The sequence below is a fragment of the Mirounga leonina genome, unplaced genomic scaffold (assembly GCF_011800145.1).
Source record: "Mirounga leonina isolate KUSES-001 unplaced genomic scaffold, KU_Mleo_1.0 Mir_418, whole genome shotgun sequence".
Taxonomy (NCBI): domain Eukaryota; kingdom Metazoa; phylum Chordata; class Mammalia; order Carnivora; family Phocidae; genus Mirounga; species Mirounga leonina.
This window is the reverse complement of record NW_023270739.1, coordinates 30488516-30506134: the sequence shown is the minus strand read 5'-3', so window position 1 is coordinate 30506134 and position 17619 is coordinate 30488516. Positions and strand designations below refer to the sequence as shown.

The following is a 17619-nucleotide window of genomic DNA, read 5'->3' as shown; positions in this document are numbered from 1 at the left end:
GAGAGAGAGAGCACATGAGAGGGGGGAGGGTCAGAGGCAGAAGCAGGCTCCCTGCCGAGCAGGGAGCCCGATGTGGGACTCGATCCAGGGACTCCAGGATCATGACCTGAGCCGAAGGCAGTCGCTTAACCAACTGAGCCACCCAGGCGCCCAATTTGTGAAATTTTTGAAAAAACTAAGTAAAAGCTGTCTTATAGACAGTGTTTATGGAAAAACTGATACTAATGTGTTAAAATACCATAAATTTTTAATAGTGAGGTTTGGTAGAAAATATTAAAATTTGCATTAAAAGAGATGAAAGATTATTTCCCTCAGTTACATCTGGAGTTGGCTCAGAATCATGGTTATCAACAGTTAAATACACTGAACAATCTGCACCTCTTATTTTTTGGAACACTTGAGTACTCAAATTCTCACTTTATCCCACTTAGGGATGAAAAGTCTTTAAATTTTTTTTCCAATGTTTGCATTAAACAGATGTATAACATCTCACAATAGCAAGTAGCACATTTTCCTGTAAATGAAAATTCCGATATACTCTCTCAACATTTGTTGTATAAAAGACAATTTAAAAGACTCTTTGTAAAAGTTATGCAAACTAAATTATGTACATTAATGTTTATTATTTGTTCAGGCTGCCTTAGAGAAAGAATGGCTAACTTTAGATTCCACCCGCTTCCCTTCACAAACACTGCTTCTCCCAAACCAGCTGCACTGGCCAAAGGTAACATGTCATGGAAATCTCTTCGTGCTCCATCTTTGCTCATTTTTTAAGGTTATGCTGTGCTGCAGTGATTAATAATGCAATTTATTGACTTGAAAAACACAATTACTTTTAGAAGCCTCTGACTTCCTCCTCATCCCCAGATGTAATTTTTCATATAGCCTTTCTTTCATTTGCTCCTAATTTTTTTCTTTATTTTGGATTTCTTTCAACACTTTATTTCACAGTAGCAAAAAAAAAATGATATACTTCAGCTGCATATTTGGCAGTGGACTAAAATCACTAGTTGACAGCACTTTAAAAATACAAAAATATGCATTAAGAGGGCAACAGCTGAAGATTCTCAGTCAGAGGTCAATGAACTGCAATATCTGTTATTTATTTGATAATCTTTGAAGTTTTTGTTTTCTGATATTTTTTAAGATCTTTGCAGTTAATCATTCTGTATATGCAAACAATACCAAAAAGCATATCCCTCATCACTACAATAAAAACATGTGTATTATATAAATTTAATTTTATTATAATTTTCAATTTTTGTATGTGTTTCCCTTGGGAGACTACTCAGTAATATGCATGTAAAGTAATATGATATAAATACTAGAATTTTTCTATTTATTTTATACTTAATATACATCATTTTCCTGATAAGTTCTCTGGAACCTTAAAATATGATGATACCTCACTGAATTTACCAAGTCATCCAGCTCAAGCATGGCTATGTAATGAGAAAGAAGATTTGTTTTCATCAGAACACCCACAGTTTAATAGCAGGTAAGCTAACTTACTCTTTTAAAGGATTAACCCATGAGGAGAGTATTATAATTATTACAAAAGTAGTAAAATGATGAAAATTAGGTACAAATTTTCTTGTTTGGAAGATGGAAAAGCATTTAATGTTAAAAGTGTAATCATTTTATGGGGTTTTCAGTAAAAAAAAAAAACGTATAAGGTAGCTTCATTAAAGCAACAACAAAAGTGTCAGTGAAATAATGTCATTAATTGCTATAAACAAGTGAACTTTTAAATACTACTATATAGGTAGAGATAAGGATTAGAATAAAAATTCCAATGTTGCATTTCTTTCGACAAAAGGATTGAAATATGCTTCAAGTAATTGAAATGTAAACATTTTAAATTAATGGCAGACTTTTATTACTTTTCAAGATAAAGTTTTTCTGTAACTTAAATGGATTTTATTTCCAAGTTTGAGACAACATAAACAGCTTGTAGTTTTAAAAGGTGCTGATATACTCGTGTTGATTCAGTTAGTGTAGTTTTTTTCTATTGCCAGATCAGAAAATAGGACTTTATCTTGGACACCTGAATCAAAGACCAGCAGAAAGAGTTTGCTAAAAACTGAAAAAGAAGAAAAAATTTCAAAAGAATGGTATGTGGTCTATTTTACACTAAAATATGAAGAAATTGAGAAACTTTTAAATGTTCAGGGTAGATATTTTTCAAGACATTAGGAATTACTAGTTTTTAAGAAACTGTATATCTGTTAAATTACAAATTCTTAAATGGGAATCTAAATTTGTTTTAGTATAATATAGTTCAGATATGTATGTTTATATGCATATGCATGTATTAATATAGTCTGGATATTTGTTTTGCCTTTATTAAATTTAATCTTTTTAGGGGCTTTAAGGATATTGCTACTGCTCAGCAAATGTTGAAGAGAGCACAGAAGATGAAATCAAAGAAATTAAGGAAAAAATTAGGTGGGTAATGATTGCTCTTTGAATAATAATTGTGTCTGATATTGAAGATAAATTCTTTTAAAATATTATTTACCAAATCATATTTAATAATATTTAATAAGAACAGAAATGAAATGCACAGATATGAGTATGTCTAAGGTAATAATTCTGAAAACTCAAGGAAACTTAGAAAAAATTATGTTATTACATTAAATGATTTGTTATATACTTAAATGCTATTTTCACTTTCCCTGTTTTTTATTTACTTTGTTATTGATTATTTTATCTATTGTGCACTGAGAATTATGCTGTAATTTATTTCTAAGTTGGTTCACTTTGACAAGTGTTGATTCTAAAGAGTATCTGCTTCATGTGCTTATTCCTTTGTGTGTTTTTAAATTGCTTGATTATTCGATAAATTATTTCTATAAATTTGTTAGTTTCATGAATATTAGCTATGAGGGCTTCACAATTTGACACTTTGGAAAAGAAATACAATGTATATCTTCAGGATTATGCGGAACTCGGGAAATGTTTAGAGGCATCCTTTCTTCTATCCCATTTGATTCTCCAAATCATTTCTTTCTTTGGATACCTCTAATCATTTTAGTATCATTACTTAATAGTGGAGTAGTTTATAGTGTCAGGGCAAGAAATAGCGGGTCATTATGATTTTATATTTATAATTAAAACTATTTAAAATTATTGGCATATTGTGTATAACTTAGCATTTACTTATAGCTTTATAAATATCTATTCATGGACTCATAGGCTTAATATAAGTAATGTGACCTACTTTTAATTTAATTTAATTTTTTATTTTATTTTATTATGTTATGTTAGTCACCATACATTACATCATTAGTTTTTTTCTTTTTTTTATTATGTTATGTTAATCACCATATATATTACATCATTAGTTTTTGATGTAGTGTTGCATGATTCATTGTTTGCATATAACACCCAGTGCTCCATGCAATACGTGCCCTCTTTAATACCCATCAGCAGGCTAACCCATCCCCCTACCCCCCTCCCCTCTAGAACCCTCAGTTTGTTTCTCAGAGTCCATAGTCTCTCATAGTTCGTCTCCCCCTCTGATTCCCCCCTTCATTTTTCCTTCCTACTTTTTTTTTTTTAACATATAATATATTGTTTTTTCAAAGGTACAGGTCTGTGATTCATCAGTCTTACACAATTCACAGCGCTCACCATAGCACATACCCTCCCCAATTGTGACTTCTTTTTAAAAGCTGTTTTGAGTTTTTCTTTTTCATCAGCTTCTTTTACAATGATTTTAATGTCAGTGAAATGTTTTCATAAAAGTACCATTAGTCCTGAGAAAAGCAGAGAATCTATATTTATCTTATAATTCTAGCTTATGTAAGTATACAAAGAAGCATTCACAAGATTCATTTTTCTTGATTAATTTTCCCACTTATTATTTTTAATCATTAATTCCATGGAATTCTAAAAAATGTATGTATATATTATTTTAAACAAAAATAAAAATAACCAAAATACCATTGGTTTCCAAGAAATAGCTGATATTTCTTGGCACAACACTTTATTGATAAATTTCTGATGATTTATTTTTATATTCACAAATGTTCAACTTTCCTTTTCTTGTGTTTACATTAGTGACACCTTTTATCTTTTTAAGATAACTGTAGTAATTTTTGTTGCATACTAAAAGTTTGTCAGGATTGAAAGACTGAAATTTTAAGCATTTTTAAAGAAAATGTAAGTATATGCTCTGTTCAACTTGCATTGTGCTTCCCACACTCCTGTGATGAAAACTCCTATTAAGTTCATCAGAACTCAGTGAACTGACTACCATCTGGTAGTTCCCAGGGTAATAGTAACTCCAAACTCTTAACAATAATGAGACTTTCTTTCAGTCCTGGGGAAGTAGAATCCAGTACAGCAATTTAGGGTAGTTTGATAAACTTTTTTATTGCTTCGATGTATATTTTTATTCATCTTCAATAGTATCAACAAAAATTCTTTAAATAGCTGTTTTGAGAACAATGAAAGTTTCTGAAACTCCTGGGGGAAGTTCAAATAATCAGAAGCAGCTTAAGTACTGATTCAGTCAAAGTTCAACAAATAATTATTACTTATTTATGTTCAAGATCTACTTCTTTAAAGATATTTACAATGTTTGCAGAAACTTCTGATAGTGAGGCTAAAGCAAAGTTTATTTTGTTAGAATAGGTCTCTGGAAATATATAGGTCTTTCTTGCTAATTCTTATAACTAAGGGATTTTTGTTGTTGTTGAGTTCATTTTTAATAAATCAGCACAGTAAATAATAGGTTTGAACACAAGTTTTAATAAAGAATCTATGCTCATACAGAAAAACCATTGTTTTAATGAACCAAAATTAGACATAATCATCATCAGGCAAAAATTAAGCCATTTTTATCTGTCACAAGGTGGCATGGTAGGGTAACAAATGTAAAAGGACAACCAGACATCTTAAATTTAACATTTTGACAGTGGTCATTAAGCGTGATCTGTTAGGTAAAAATCCAAATGGCAGTTGGATAATTTTTTATGGGAATCATTACTCTAATTACACGATTGTAAACCAAATTGCATTCTTAACTACTGTGGGAGGTTTTATATCTCTGTTAAGCTTTTGTTTGATCAAAATACTAGTTGATGAAATAAAAGCAATTTTTTTCTTTAAAATTTGAATTCCGAAATGTAAAACTTAATGATGACCTTTAAATTCTCCTCATTCTTTTTCTCTACTGCCCCTTCACACATATATTCAGAATAGAAATATTCAAGGTAAGGTTAAGGATGAAGTCATGAAAAAGAAAAGCCGTGGGATCCTCTCCAATTATGATACTTTAATCTTCTACTAGGTTAATAATGTAGCACTTACGTCACTTTGTATCTGTGAATGAATCATTTAAGACTCTATACCTCTGGTTTTCTTCTTACAGAAAAAGAACTTTCTAGTACCTTTCCAGTTTGCAATTCAAACAATCTGTGATATGCTACTAACTTATTTAAATCTGCCTAAAATAATGGCCATAATTTTAAACTTTTACTTACTAATAAATTGATATTTTATATACCTATATTCTGTTAAACACTTAAACATTTACTAGTAATTTTCAAATATACAGGGAGATAGATCCATCTATCTAGATCTTATATGGATAACCTGCCAACTTGAACCTGCCACCAGAGGGCAACATTGTCCATAAAACTGCTGGAGACTAGCCATCTCTGAGGGTAGGGAGGGTGGGTGGTAGGTGGAGCATCAGAGAATAGAAACTTTTAATTAAATGGAATCAGTTACATCCTCCAATCTAACAAAGCAGTAATCCTCATGGGGTGGGGCATAAATGCACAGATTATGGAAGCTTTAATTCAAATTTCTACCACGAAAAACCTTAGCACAATTTGCTTAGTTGCAAACACATAATATTTCCTGTTTGTGTCTTATACATATATTTATTAGCCAAGGGATATGAGTCCGCATCACAATATTTGATTTAAGATGAGAGTGAAAATAGGACAAAAGGCAGGGGGTCAATTACTTAAAGAAAGTTGCAGGTAGACGAAGAATACCATTGAGTTTGCTGATTAGTAAAGAAGAAAGGGGCCAAGGAGACATACAGTGTAGGCAACCATCAGGGGAGACTCAGTATTGATGACTTCTATTGGGATAAATGAGGCCATCTGCTTTAAACAGAAAAAGCAGGAGAAGGAGGTGAAGTGGGAAGAGGAATTGATTTGAAGCCATAGGATGAAATCTAAAATTGTGAGGATTTATATTTACTCAGTTTGAGTGTGTGTTCTGATTGTTGCTATTCCTAGTAAGTTATTGCTTAATAAATATGATGGACATAAGCACAAACAGGTAATGACTGGTCTTGTTTTTATGGGGTTTTACTTTGTTTGTCTTTTGTTTTTACTGTTATCTCATGCACAGAAGTAATTTTAGAACCTGGTGATCTGTGTTGGAATTTAGCAGATACCTAGGGAAGTTTAGGGTTTACTGCAGTGGAGAGCACCATGTGCAAGATGAAAGTTGCTGGTTTATTGAAAATGTGAGTCAATAACCTAAAAGTAGTGAGCATAATCGGTAGCAAGATTGAGAGGAGCAGGATGGAGGAAGAGAATAAGTGGTTGGGTTCATCTGGAGCACTCCTTGGAGAGGATGAATTCTGAGTATAGGGGTTTGGGTGGAAAGCAAATGATAAAAAGTTTAAGGGCCAAGAATATAAGGACAAAAACATAATGTGGTTTTCCAACATTTATCATAGTTATGCATGTCACATTTCAAATTTCATACAGTGAAGAAAGAATAGGATGAAGCAAACAAGGTGAATTTAGTTATAAAAGTAGGACCACAACTAGGGATAAAAATGATCTTGCAGCTGTTTGTAATACCTAGCATATTGTCAAGTACATAATAAGCATTCAACAAATACTTGCTGATTTTATTTCAGTGATGAAAATAGCTTGAGACTGTGATGTTAACATTTAGTTATAGTCAAGAATGAAGCCAAGTAGAAAATAAGTTAGGCTAACTTTTTAATATGAATTGAGCACTTCATGGGCTATAGCAAAGAGATCAGTTTGCATAATGATAAGGTAACTAAGGGATGAATGTTAAGGATCTAAAAGGAACAGTGTAGACAAAACTGTGGCAAAATAAAGTTTGTTGATGATTTATTTTGTTTACTTCAGGGATTTCCAAAAAGAATTTGTAAGAATTTTGATCAAACATTATTTTGTTGTGTGCCTCAACAAAACGATAATAAAGTCCATTTAAATAGTAAGATTCTGGAGAGTCAAGACCCTCCTTATTCTCCACTGAATTCCCAGAACCTGATACCATGCCTGGCATATGGTAGATGTTCAATAAATAACTATTAACTGAGTCAGCAGTAAATTAGATGAAAGTCACTAAATACATTTGACTGTGTGTGTGTATGACTGGGAGTGTATATTGCAGTCATTTAAATATATGCTTCTATTTGGGAAGACAAATTTAAATTAGTAAGAAGTACTCCTTATAAAAATGGAATAGAGGGGTGCCTAAGTGGCTCAGTTGGTTAAGTGTCTAACTCCTTATTTCAGCTCAGGTCATGATCTCAGGGTTGTGAGATCGAGCCCCGTGTTGGGCTCCACACTGGGCATGGAACCTGCTTAAGATTCCCTCTCCCCACTGGAGGGTATTATGCTGAGCGAAATAAGTCAATCAGAAAAAGACATGTATCATATGATCTCACTGATATGAGGAATTCTTAATCTCAGGAAACAAACTGAGGGTTGCTGGAGTGGTGGGGGGTGGGAGGGATGGGGTGTCTGGGTGATAGACATTGGGGAGGGTATGTGCTATGGTGAGCGCTGTGAAGTGTGCAAGACTGTTGAATCACAGATCTGTACCTCTGAAGCAAATAATACATTATATGTTAAAAAAAAAAAAAAGAAGAAGATAGCAGGAGGGCAAGAATGAAGGGGGGGAAATCGGAGGGGGAGACAAACCATGAGAGACTATGGACTCTGAAAAACAAACTGAGGGTTCTAGAGGGGACGGGGGTGGGAGGATGGGTTGGCCTGGTGATGGGTATTAAAGAGGGCATGTTCTGCATGGAGCACTGGGTGTTATATGCAAACAATGAATCATGGAACACTACATCAAAAACTAATGATGTAATGTATGGTGATTAACATAACATAATTAAAAAAAAGAACAGGTTGGATATGTATAAATAAAGAGAAACCTGGAAGGCAAAAAAAAAAAAAAAGATTCCCTCTCCCCCTCTCCCTCTGCCCCCCCAAAATAAATAAATAAATAAATAAATAAATAAATAAATAAAATGATGTACAGCTAGTCATTCAGCCTTAACTTAAAACATTTTATAACACTACTGTACTTGTATGTACTTGCACATACAAAAATGGATAGTAAGAAGATTTTTATATATGAAGTTAACAAGAATAAGATCAACCAGTGAGCTAAGATTAGGACTATAGAAACTGAAAAGGGATTATACAGAGGATGAAATAATTTTAAGGATATTCTAATGCCTAAATAAAGTTATGTTACTTAAATGAGATAATGAAGTACAGAGCCACATGCATAATAGAAACTCAGCTTCTTTATGGGTTTCTATAAATATCTTATAAAAATGTATTTAAAACCTAATTCCCAGACATTGGGCAAGTCATACTGGGAGATAAAAGATTTTAAAAACAGCGACATAGGCCTGCCATTGATGATCTCAAAGGAGTAGATTTAAATGTACAAAACTGATTTTATAATGCAACAGAAAGCTACCACAAGCTGTACTCTTTACAATAAACTTGTCCCTTGACCTTCCTACTTGACTTTGTATTTTTTGAGGTAAGAGTAGTATCTTATTTCACAGTGATATTTCCAGGGACTATCAAAATCAAGTGATTTTTTTTTTCCCCATCTAGAATTACTGTGTTTCTTATTTCTTATCATTATCCCTTTGCAACTTGCATTACTGTAAGTTTTAAATAAATTTAAGGTTGCAATCACATTGTTTAGAATGAAGGGTATTGAAAATGTGGCACTCTTTATGTGCCCCTGATGAATAAAATTATCTTTTTGAGTCTACTGAGCTAGATAACTCTCCTAAATATTTTATATGTATTATTTAATCTTGATAATAATATGAGAAAAGTGTTATTGTTACCTCTGTTTTACATATTGAGAAATCAAGTCATGAAGAGACTATTTGCCCAAGGGAATACCAAAGAATTTATAAAAGATCCACAGCTATTAAGATCCATGTCCTATATAAATAAAATGAATAAGATGAAGCCAATTATGGATCCATCAATTAATATCCTATATAGCCCACCTTATTCTATGCAGGATTTAAGATATTTTCCAAAAATAGAATTTCCAAGTAGGATATATTACTGTTATTTCTATTGTGATTATGTATTTACTAACTGCCATTTGTTGAGCACCTCCACTTATGTAAACATGAGTCTTGATGCTTTACACACATTATTTCATTATTTCTCACTAGTATTTCAGAGTCAATATTACTGCTCTTGGACAGAGAGGGGAAAGGCAGAGGGTAATAGCGATTTGTCGAGTCATACAACTAGTAAAAGTTGGGGCTTGGGTCTCATCCAGGTCTGTTGAATTGTAATGTCTTTGCTCAGGAAATACATAGATCAAATAGAAAAGCAAGAAGAGCAGGAGAATGTGTAGAAAGATCATTTGGTTATAAGGTATCATACAGAATAAGAAGCCCATGGTAATCTGTCTTTCCTGACTGACTAATGTTCCTTTGACATGTCAGTATGGTTTTTGTAAATGGCTTAGATAATATGTAATATGTATTCTTATTTATTTATTTATTTATTTATTCATTCATTCATTCATTCATTCATTCATGAGAGACAGAGAGAGAGAGAGAGAGGCAGAGGGAGAAGCAGGCTCCCAAGGAGCAGAGAGCCCGATGCGGGACTCGATCCCAGGACCCTGGGATCACGACCTGAGCTGAAGGCAGATGCTTACCCATCTGAGCCACCCAGGCGCCCTGTAATATGTATTCTATTAAATGTATATACACAGGGTTTTAAAAAATTTGTTATTCTTATTGATAATTCATGTTGAATTCATATAGAAGTACCCTTATAATACCTTAGGTCACATATAATTATGAGGTATGCCCAAATATTGACTAATATTTTCCCTAATCTTGAGAAATATAATCTCTGTGAAGCATGTAAATCATGCTTAATAATGACAAATTATTGCTAGACTAATGGAAATCTTCAGTTTCTACATGCTTGAAAAATAACTCTAATAACATTCTAAAAAATATACCACCTTAGCATTTACTTAAAATATGTAATTTGGGCTTTATACTATTTAAATCCTACTTTTCCATTTAGCATATTCAATTACATATTGCATTAGACATTAATTAAGCAAAGATTCTTAAAGTCCCCTTTTGCAAGATGATGTAAGATATTAAGAAAATGTATGTTGCCGGGCGCCTGGGTGGCTCAGTTGGTTGAGCGACTGCCTTCGGCTCAGGTCGTGATCCCAGGGTCCTGGGATCGAGTCCTGCATCGGGCTCCCTGCTCTGCGGGGAGCCTGCTTCTCCCTCTCCCACTCCCCCTGCTTGTGTTCCCTCTCTCTCTGTCAAATAAATAAATAAAATCTTTAAAAAAAAAAAAAAAGAAAATGTATGTTGCCTTAACTTGTGGTTTTATGTTAACCTACTTTAAATGTATAATTTTCTACTCTTTCTTCTACCCCCTGTTATTTACATCACTATTTTCTTTTCTTACAGTTCAACAAGCAAAAACTGCAACTGTACCAATCCCCCATAACCAATAAATTATAGGGCTCTGTGCTTACAATCATCCTATTTATTTCATAAAATTAATAGGTTTAGAATGCTCTTGGCTATAAAATGTACATAGAATTTTTGCAACTTCTTTGTTATGTAAATATAATATATTAAGGCAAAAGATAAACCATTAATTTATCTGTAAAATTAATGAAATGATCTTTTTTCTATTTCTCATCCTATCAGTTGTCTTGCTTACATCTCCTATATCCCAGCTCCTCATATGCAGAGGAGAGAAAAATAGGGTATATGGTTTTTCCTGTAATAATGCCTTTTACCTAATTTGCATTTATGGAAATTTTACTTTATTCCATCACAAATATCAGGAATTTCAGAAAGAAGCTATAATATTAAATAGTAAAGCAATTCCTCAAATAAAAAGATGATGCCATAACTAGAAAATTTTATTATAATTTTTTTCACATTACTAGGATTTCTGTGCTTTGTGTTAAGTATTGACTGTGTACTTAATCAGATAACCAAGAATATATGAATGGTTTGTTACTATGTTTACTATCATAAAAAAAATATAACCGCTCCAGAGAAGGAATAAGCCAGAGCTGAACTTTTGTCTTATCTTGCTTTTTGTCTAGATCCCATGGTTTGTCTAGCATTATTCAAAAACAATGAAAATAAAGTTTCTGTTACAAAATCACCAAAGATGGCACAGCCCAGAAGAGATGGTTACTTTGAAGGTATGGTTCAATCATAGATATGTAGAAAGGTAAAAAAGATAAAAATGGAGTATGGAATTGTTGAATCACTATATTATACACCTGAAACTAATATAACATTGTATTTTAACTAACTGGAATTACAACAAAAAGCTTAAAAAGATAAATAAAGGGATTTGTAGGAAAAAAAGTTGAAGATGTAAAAGTGTATTTAAAATAAAATTTTTAAATCCTCAATAGTCCTGAAGTACAAATGTAAAAAATTACATATAAATTATAATTAAATAAAAGTCAAAATGCAGTTTTTGGAGCTAAAATACTAATTTAGTGTATTGATTCATTAGCACACTAGTTCAGTATTTGCATCAGTGCTTATATAACTTTAAATTTATTATATTTTATGTGAAACTCTTATAAAGCTGTTTCATCAGTATAAGTAATTTTATTTAAATTTTACACTGATAATATTAGCCTCTATCAGGGGAAGTGAACCCATGTGGAAATGATATTCTAATATATTTACTTCCAGTGTACAAAAATTGCATTATATATTATAAATTAAACTCTGGAATTTTAAGTATTTTGCTATATTTGAAGTTTGCCCTACTCACTTTTGGGGAAAAGGTTTTACACATCTAAAGGGCAGATTATATTTCTGATTTCAACATTTGGAAGAATTATGGACACATTATCAAACAAATATTTAAATATATCAGAGAAATAAACATGACATAATAAGTTTGCCATTCTTTCTCTTTAATATTAAAATGTTCATAATTTTATCTATACTTTTGGATTATAATTTCTAATAGGAAAATATATTTGAATGGAAGTGGACCACTTAGAATTTTTAAGACTTTGTCTTCTGTACATTTTAAATAAATCTTAAAATTTATGCATTATTATAGCATGATTGCGAATAGATACTTTAACATTTCTATTCAGTAATGTCTCAAACCAAAGAAAATTTGATTAACACCAACTTTATACTTTTCTAGAGATGCCTATTAAATATGTAGCAGTGGGAGGACATGGGGTCTAGAATTTTCTTCAAAGTATGTAGCAATAAATATATACATAAGAAGATAGGTAAAACAAGTGTAGCAAATTACTGAAATTGTTGGATCAATAGATGATAGTATATGGAGGTTTGTTCTACCATTCAGTTTTTTTAATATTAAATTTTTTCCTTGGAAAAACATTTTAAAAATTTGGTGGGTTTGAAGGTGCCAAAAACCAGTATTTCAAAAAAATACTTATCAATTAGTATTTTAATACAATTAAAATATGTTTTCAGTATAAGACTTGGGTTTTAAACAATTATCATATTACAATCTTAATTTCACCATTTCACTATAAAAGAAAGAGTAGAAGGTCTACTAAAATCAGTAACAATTGCACAGATATTACCTGTTAAATAGAAGCATTTTTACTTTAGAAAGGCAGTGCCTGGTAAGAAAGATAACGGGCATTTTTTGCCCTTTAAATTAGCATGCATCTCAGAATCAGAAGGGAAAAATCTATCCCAGCATGTTCTGCATTATCTCTTGTTCTGTGAAATGTGAAGACATGTTATCATCTAGAATAGTATATATGAATGTATGGTATATTTATGGGTTTGTGTACTGATATAAAATATACTAGGAATAGTTCAAATAGCAATAGAAAGAAAGTGGCCTGTAGAACATGGAACATTTCTACCTGTGCTTCATGATAATGAAGTTATATGTTTTTGTTTACTTTCTCCCATATGAAATGTGTTTAGTTTAGTTTACTTTTTTATTTTTTATTTTTTTGCAACCTCAAGTACATTTGGCATTTCATTCATTTCACTTAATGGTCATTATGTATATACCAGATATTCTAGTGACTGATAGTTATTTTCAGGGTTGTTGGGGTTTTTTGTTTTGTTTTGTTTTGTTTTTAAGGAATGGGCTTGGCAAAAACAGTTGTACATGGAAGAACTTTTTTTCTTCAACCAGTATGTTTATTTCTACCTTCTTTTTTTTTAAGAGGAAAAAGTGAGGCGAAGGTAATTTGATCATTGCTGGCCAGGCTGGATCCCATGGTATCCTTTACCTGTTGCTCTGGCCTCCCAAGGCTCCTAGACTCAAACTATTTCGTAACTGGCCAGGAAGGCCAGTCAGCTTCCACATAAGTAGCCTGATTCATCCCAGTTTCCCAGTAGAGGGCACATTTTAAAATCAGGTCTTTTGAGATATAATATCAATTATATAAAATGCACCAGATTTAAGAGTACAATTCAATCAATTTCAATATATTTGCAGAGATACACAACTATCACCACAATCTCATTTTAGAGTATTGGAGGGACTTTTCCCTTAAAAAATTCAAATAAAATTAATAGTTGGGCATTTAACCCCCCCCCCCCCCCCCCCCGCCCCGTGAAAGTAAGGGAGATCAGAATTAAACTTCATTGTAGGTTTAGATTGAATGATTCTATGTGGAACAGTATCTCCGCTCAATGGCATGCCAGCACTGTTGTATTATTTCCTTTTGTTTTGTTGAAATTAGATGATAGTATTATTTGACTATTTCTCTCTATTCCCATTTATTTTATAATAACATCTGATTTTTTAAAAGCTGAGCTTAAAAATACTTTCTTCTCTACTTTGCAATTTTATCTCTGGGGGTTTCCGTGATTTCTTTTGTAAACTGTACTAAAATTCTTTGATTATTATTGCTGCTTTTTTCTGAATGTCACCAGAAGAACAGCGAGGATGGTGAATATTCTCTATTAGGCCAAAAAAAAAAAGCACTTAAATTTAAGGAATATTTAACGAACTATCAAATTATATTAAATGATGTAAGGTAAAGAATTATTCCCTTTTAATAGACCATGTTTTACAAAATATCCTTCTTTTGTTTTGTTCCAAATTTTTATTTTAATTCTAGTTAGTTAACATACAGTGTAATATTGGTTTCAGGAGTAGAATTTAGTGATTCATCACTTAACATGTAATACCCAGTGCTCATCACAAGTGCCCTCCTTAATACTCATCACCCATTTAGCCCATCATTCCACCCACCTCCCCTCCAGCAACCCTGTTTGTTCTCTATAGTTAAGAGTCTCTTATGGTTTGCTTCCCTCTCTTTTCCCCCACTTCCCCTATATTTATCTGTTTTGTTTCTTAAATTCCACATATGACTGAAATCATATGCTATTTGTCTTTCTCTGACTGACTTGTTTTGCTTAGCATAATATACTCTAGCTCCATCCACATAGTTGCAAATGGCAAGAATTCATTCTTTCTGATGACTGAGTAATAATCTGTTGTATATATACCACATCTTCATTATCCATTCATCAATTGATGGGCATTTGGGCTCTTTCCACAATTTGGCTATTGTTGATAATGCTGCTATAGACATTGGGGTGCATGTGTCCCTTTTAATCAATATTTTTATATTCTTTGGATAAATAACTAGAAGTGCAATTGCTGGGTTGTACATAGGGTAGTTCTATTTTTAACTTTTTGAGGAACTTCCATACTGTTTTCAACAGTGGCTGCACCAGTTTGCAATCCCACCAACAGTGTAAAAGGGTTCCCCTTTCTCTCCATCCTCGCCAACATCTGTTGTTTCCTGTGCTGTTAAGTTTAGCCATTCTCACAGGTGTGAGGTGGTATCTCATCATGGTTTTGATTTGTATTTCCCTGATGATGAGTGATATTGAGCATCTTTTCATGTGTCTTTTGGCCATCTGTTTGTCTTCTTTGGAGAAATGTCTATTCATATCTTTTGCCCATTTCTTAACTGGATTATTTATTTTTTAGGTGTTGAGTTTGATAAGGTTCTTTATAGACTTTGTTTTTATTTTTTTTTTTAAGATTTTACTTGAGAGTGAGAGAGTGGGAGTGAATGCACGAGCCTGATGGGGGGAGGGGCAGATGGAGAGGGAGAAGCAGACTCCCTGCTGAGCCAGGAGCCCAATGCAGGGCTCCACTTGGTGCTGGATCCCAGGACCCCCGGATTATGACCAGAGCTGAAGGCAGACACTTAAATGACTAGGCCACCCAGGTGCCTCATATAGATTTTGGACACTAACCCTTTATCGATATGTCATTTGCAAATATCTTCTCCCATTTTGTAGGTTGCCTTTTAGTTTTGTTGGTTGTTTCCTTCACTGTGCAGAAGGCTTTTATTTTGATGAAGTTCCAATAGTTCATTTTTGCTTTTGTTTCCCTTGCCTCTAGAGACTTGTCTAGTAGGAGGTTGCTATGGCCAATGTCAAGGAGGTTGCTGCCTGTGTTCTCCTCTAGGATTTTGATGGTTTCCCATCTTGCATTAAGGTCTTTCACCCATTGTGAATTTATTTTTGTATATGGTGTGAGAAGGTGATCCAATTTCATTCTTCTGCATGTCGCTGTCCAGTTTTCCCAACACCATTTGTTGAAGAGGCTGTCTTTTTTCCACTGGATATTCTGTCCTGCTTTGTCGAAGATTAATTGGCTGTATAGTTGTAGGTCCATTTCTGGGTTTCCTTTTCTGTTCCATTGGTCTGTGTGTCTGTTCTGTTTTCATGCCAGTACCATACTGTCTTGATGACTATAGCTTTGTAATATAGCTCTAAATCCAGAATTGTGATGCCTCCAGCTTTGCTTTTCTTTTTCAAGATTGTTTTGGCTATTCGGGGTCTTTTGTGGTGCCATATACATTTTAAGATTGTTTGTTCTAGCTCTGTGAATATCTATTTTTTTAAGTTTAATTCAACAGATTTTATTAATCATTTCCATCTTAATTGTAATTCTATCTTGGTTAATAATTTTAGGTGATATTAATTAATACTACAATTTTGGTCCATATTTTTTCTGTTTATTCACTTAAATTATATAGTTTATGATTATTTATGAAGAAGGCATAAGGCTTACTGATAAAATTTTAATGAGTTCATCTTATTTAAACTCAAAACTGTACAAATAATCTTGAATATCTATTTTATAACATTCATGAGATAATGGCAATTTTTGTTTAGCTGACAGATTTAGAGCTTTAGCCTAATGAAGACTGGGGAACCTGCTCCCCAGGTAACCTCCTACATGTACTGTGTGTTAGGTATCAGTCAATTATTCCTGTGAGACATGACTAAGAGCCTAAGAATTTTACAGGTTCAGCATTGATTTACTTGATTTATTTGTTTTTTTATAATTTATTTATGTTAGGTAACTGTTTTGGTTTACCCTGTATCACCCATAATCCCTACTTAGGTTTCAATATCTGATCTTACCTTAGAATTTGAAACACTTTCCTGATTATTACCTTAAAGATCTCCCAGCAAGTTTCCTTTTTTATGTTAAAATGCTCAATTTAGAACCTGACGTCCCTCTTCTATAGCTATCACTGGTATAAAAAGAAGCCTAGCTTAATGGTTGCAAGTCTAGATTCCTGAGTTAGTCTAACACAGTCTGAATCTTGGTTCCACCATTTATTGGCTTTGTGGCCTTGAGGGCATTATTTAACTTCCCTGTTTAGAATTGTTTTTCACATGTAAAATTGGATACTAATAGTACCTCCTTGTTGGGGATTACATGAGTTCCTACTTGTGAAATGCTTGAAATCCACAGTATAAATACATAGTTAAGTCCTCAAAACTTGTAATCATTGGCAACAGTCATTTTAAAAGTATAGCTTTATTTTTTTTTTCTCTTGTTTGCAATTGGTAGTATTTATTATATTTCTTGCTAGGTACTGTGCTAAGAGTTTTACTTAAATTCTCTGATTCAATCTTTTCAAAAACTCTGAAGAATGTATTATAACTGTCAATATGAGGAAACTGGTTTTGAGAGTTTGAGAAGTGATTTGCCCAAGGTCATACAGAGAGTAAGTGGCTGAAGGGGAATGGAGATAATTTCTTTATCAAAACAATGCTAGCGAAAATCAAACAAGATGTAGACACTGAAGGGCAAAGGTTCTTCGATAACCCTAAAATGTATATACAAACTTAGAATCAAAATATTTAGGAAAAAAATAAAGACTAATTATTGGGTAAAACTCTGGGAAACTAATAATCAATTTTGTTCTCTATTAGTTTCTCATAGCTTGCATTAATATATATTAAGAAACAGTTTAGTACCAACATGGTGATAAATATGATTTGTGTCTTATAATTAGTTCCTATTT

The 17619-nt window shown here is 32.7% G+C and overlaps 1 protein-coding gene across 1 annotated transcript in view; it reads left to right on the top strand.

Annotated features, from left to right (window-relative positions):
* LRRIQ1 (leucine rich repeats and IQ motif containing 1) overlaps positions 1-17619 on the top strand; it is a 202657-nt gene that overhangs the window by 113058 nt on the left and 71980 nt on the right. Inside the window, 5 exon segments of the mRNA XM_034987248.1 lie at positions 635-724; positions 1377-1498; positions 2019-2114; positions 2366-2448; positions 11398-11499. Coding sequence (XP_034843139.1) covers positions 635-724; positions 1377-1498; positions 2019-2114; positions 2366-2448; positions 11398-11499 — 493 coding nt within the window.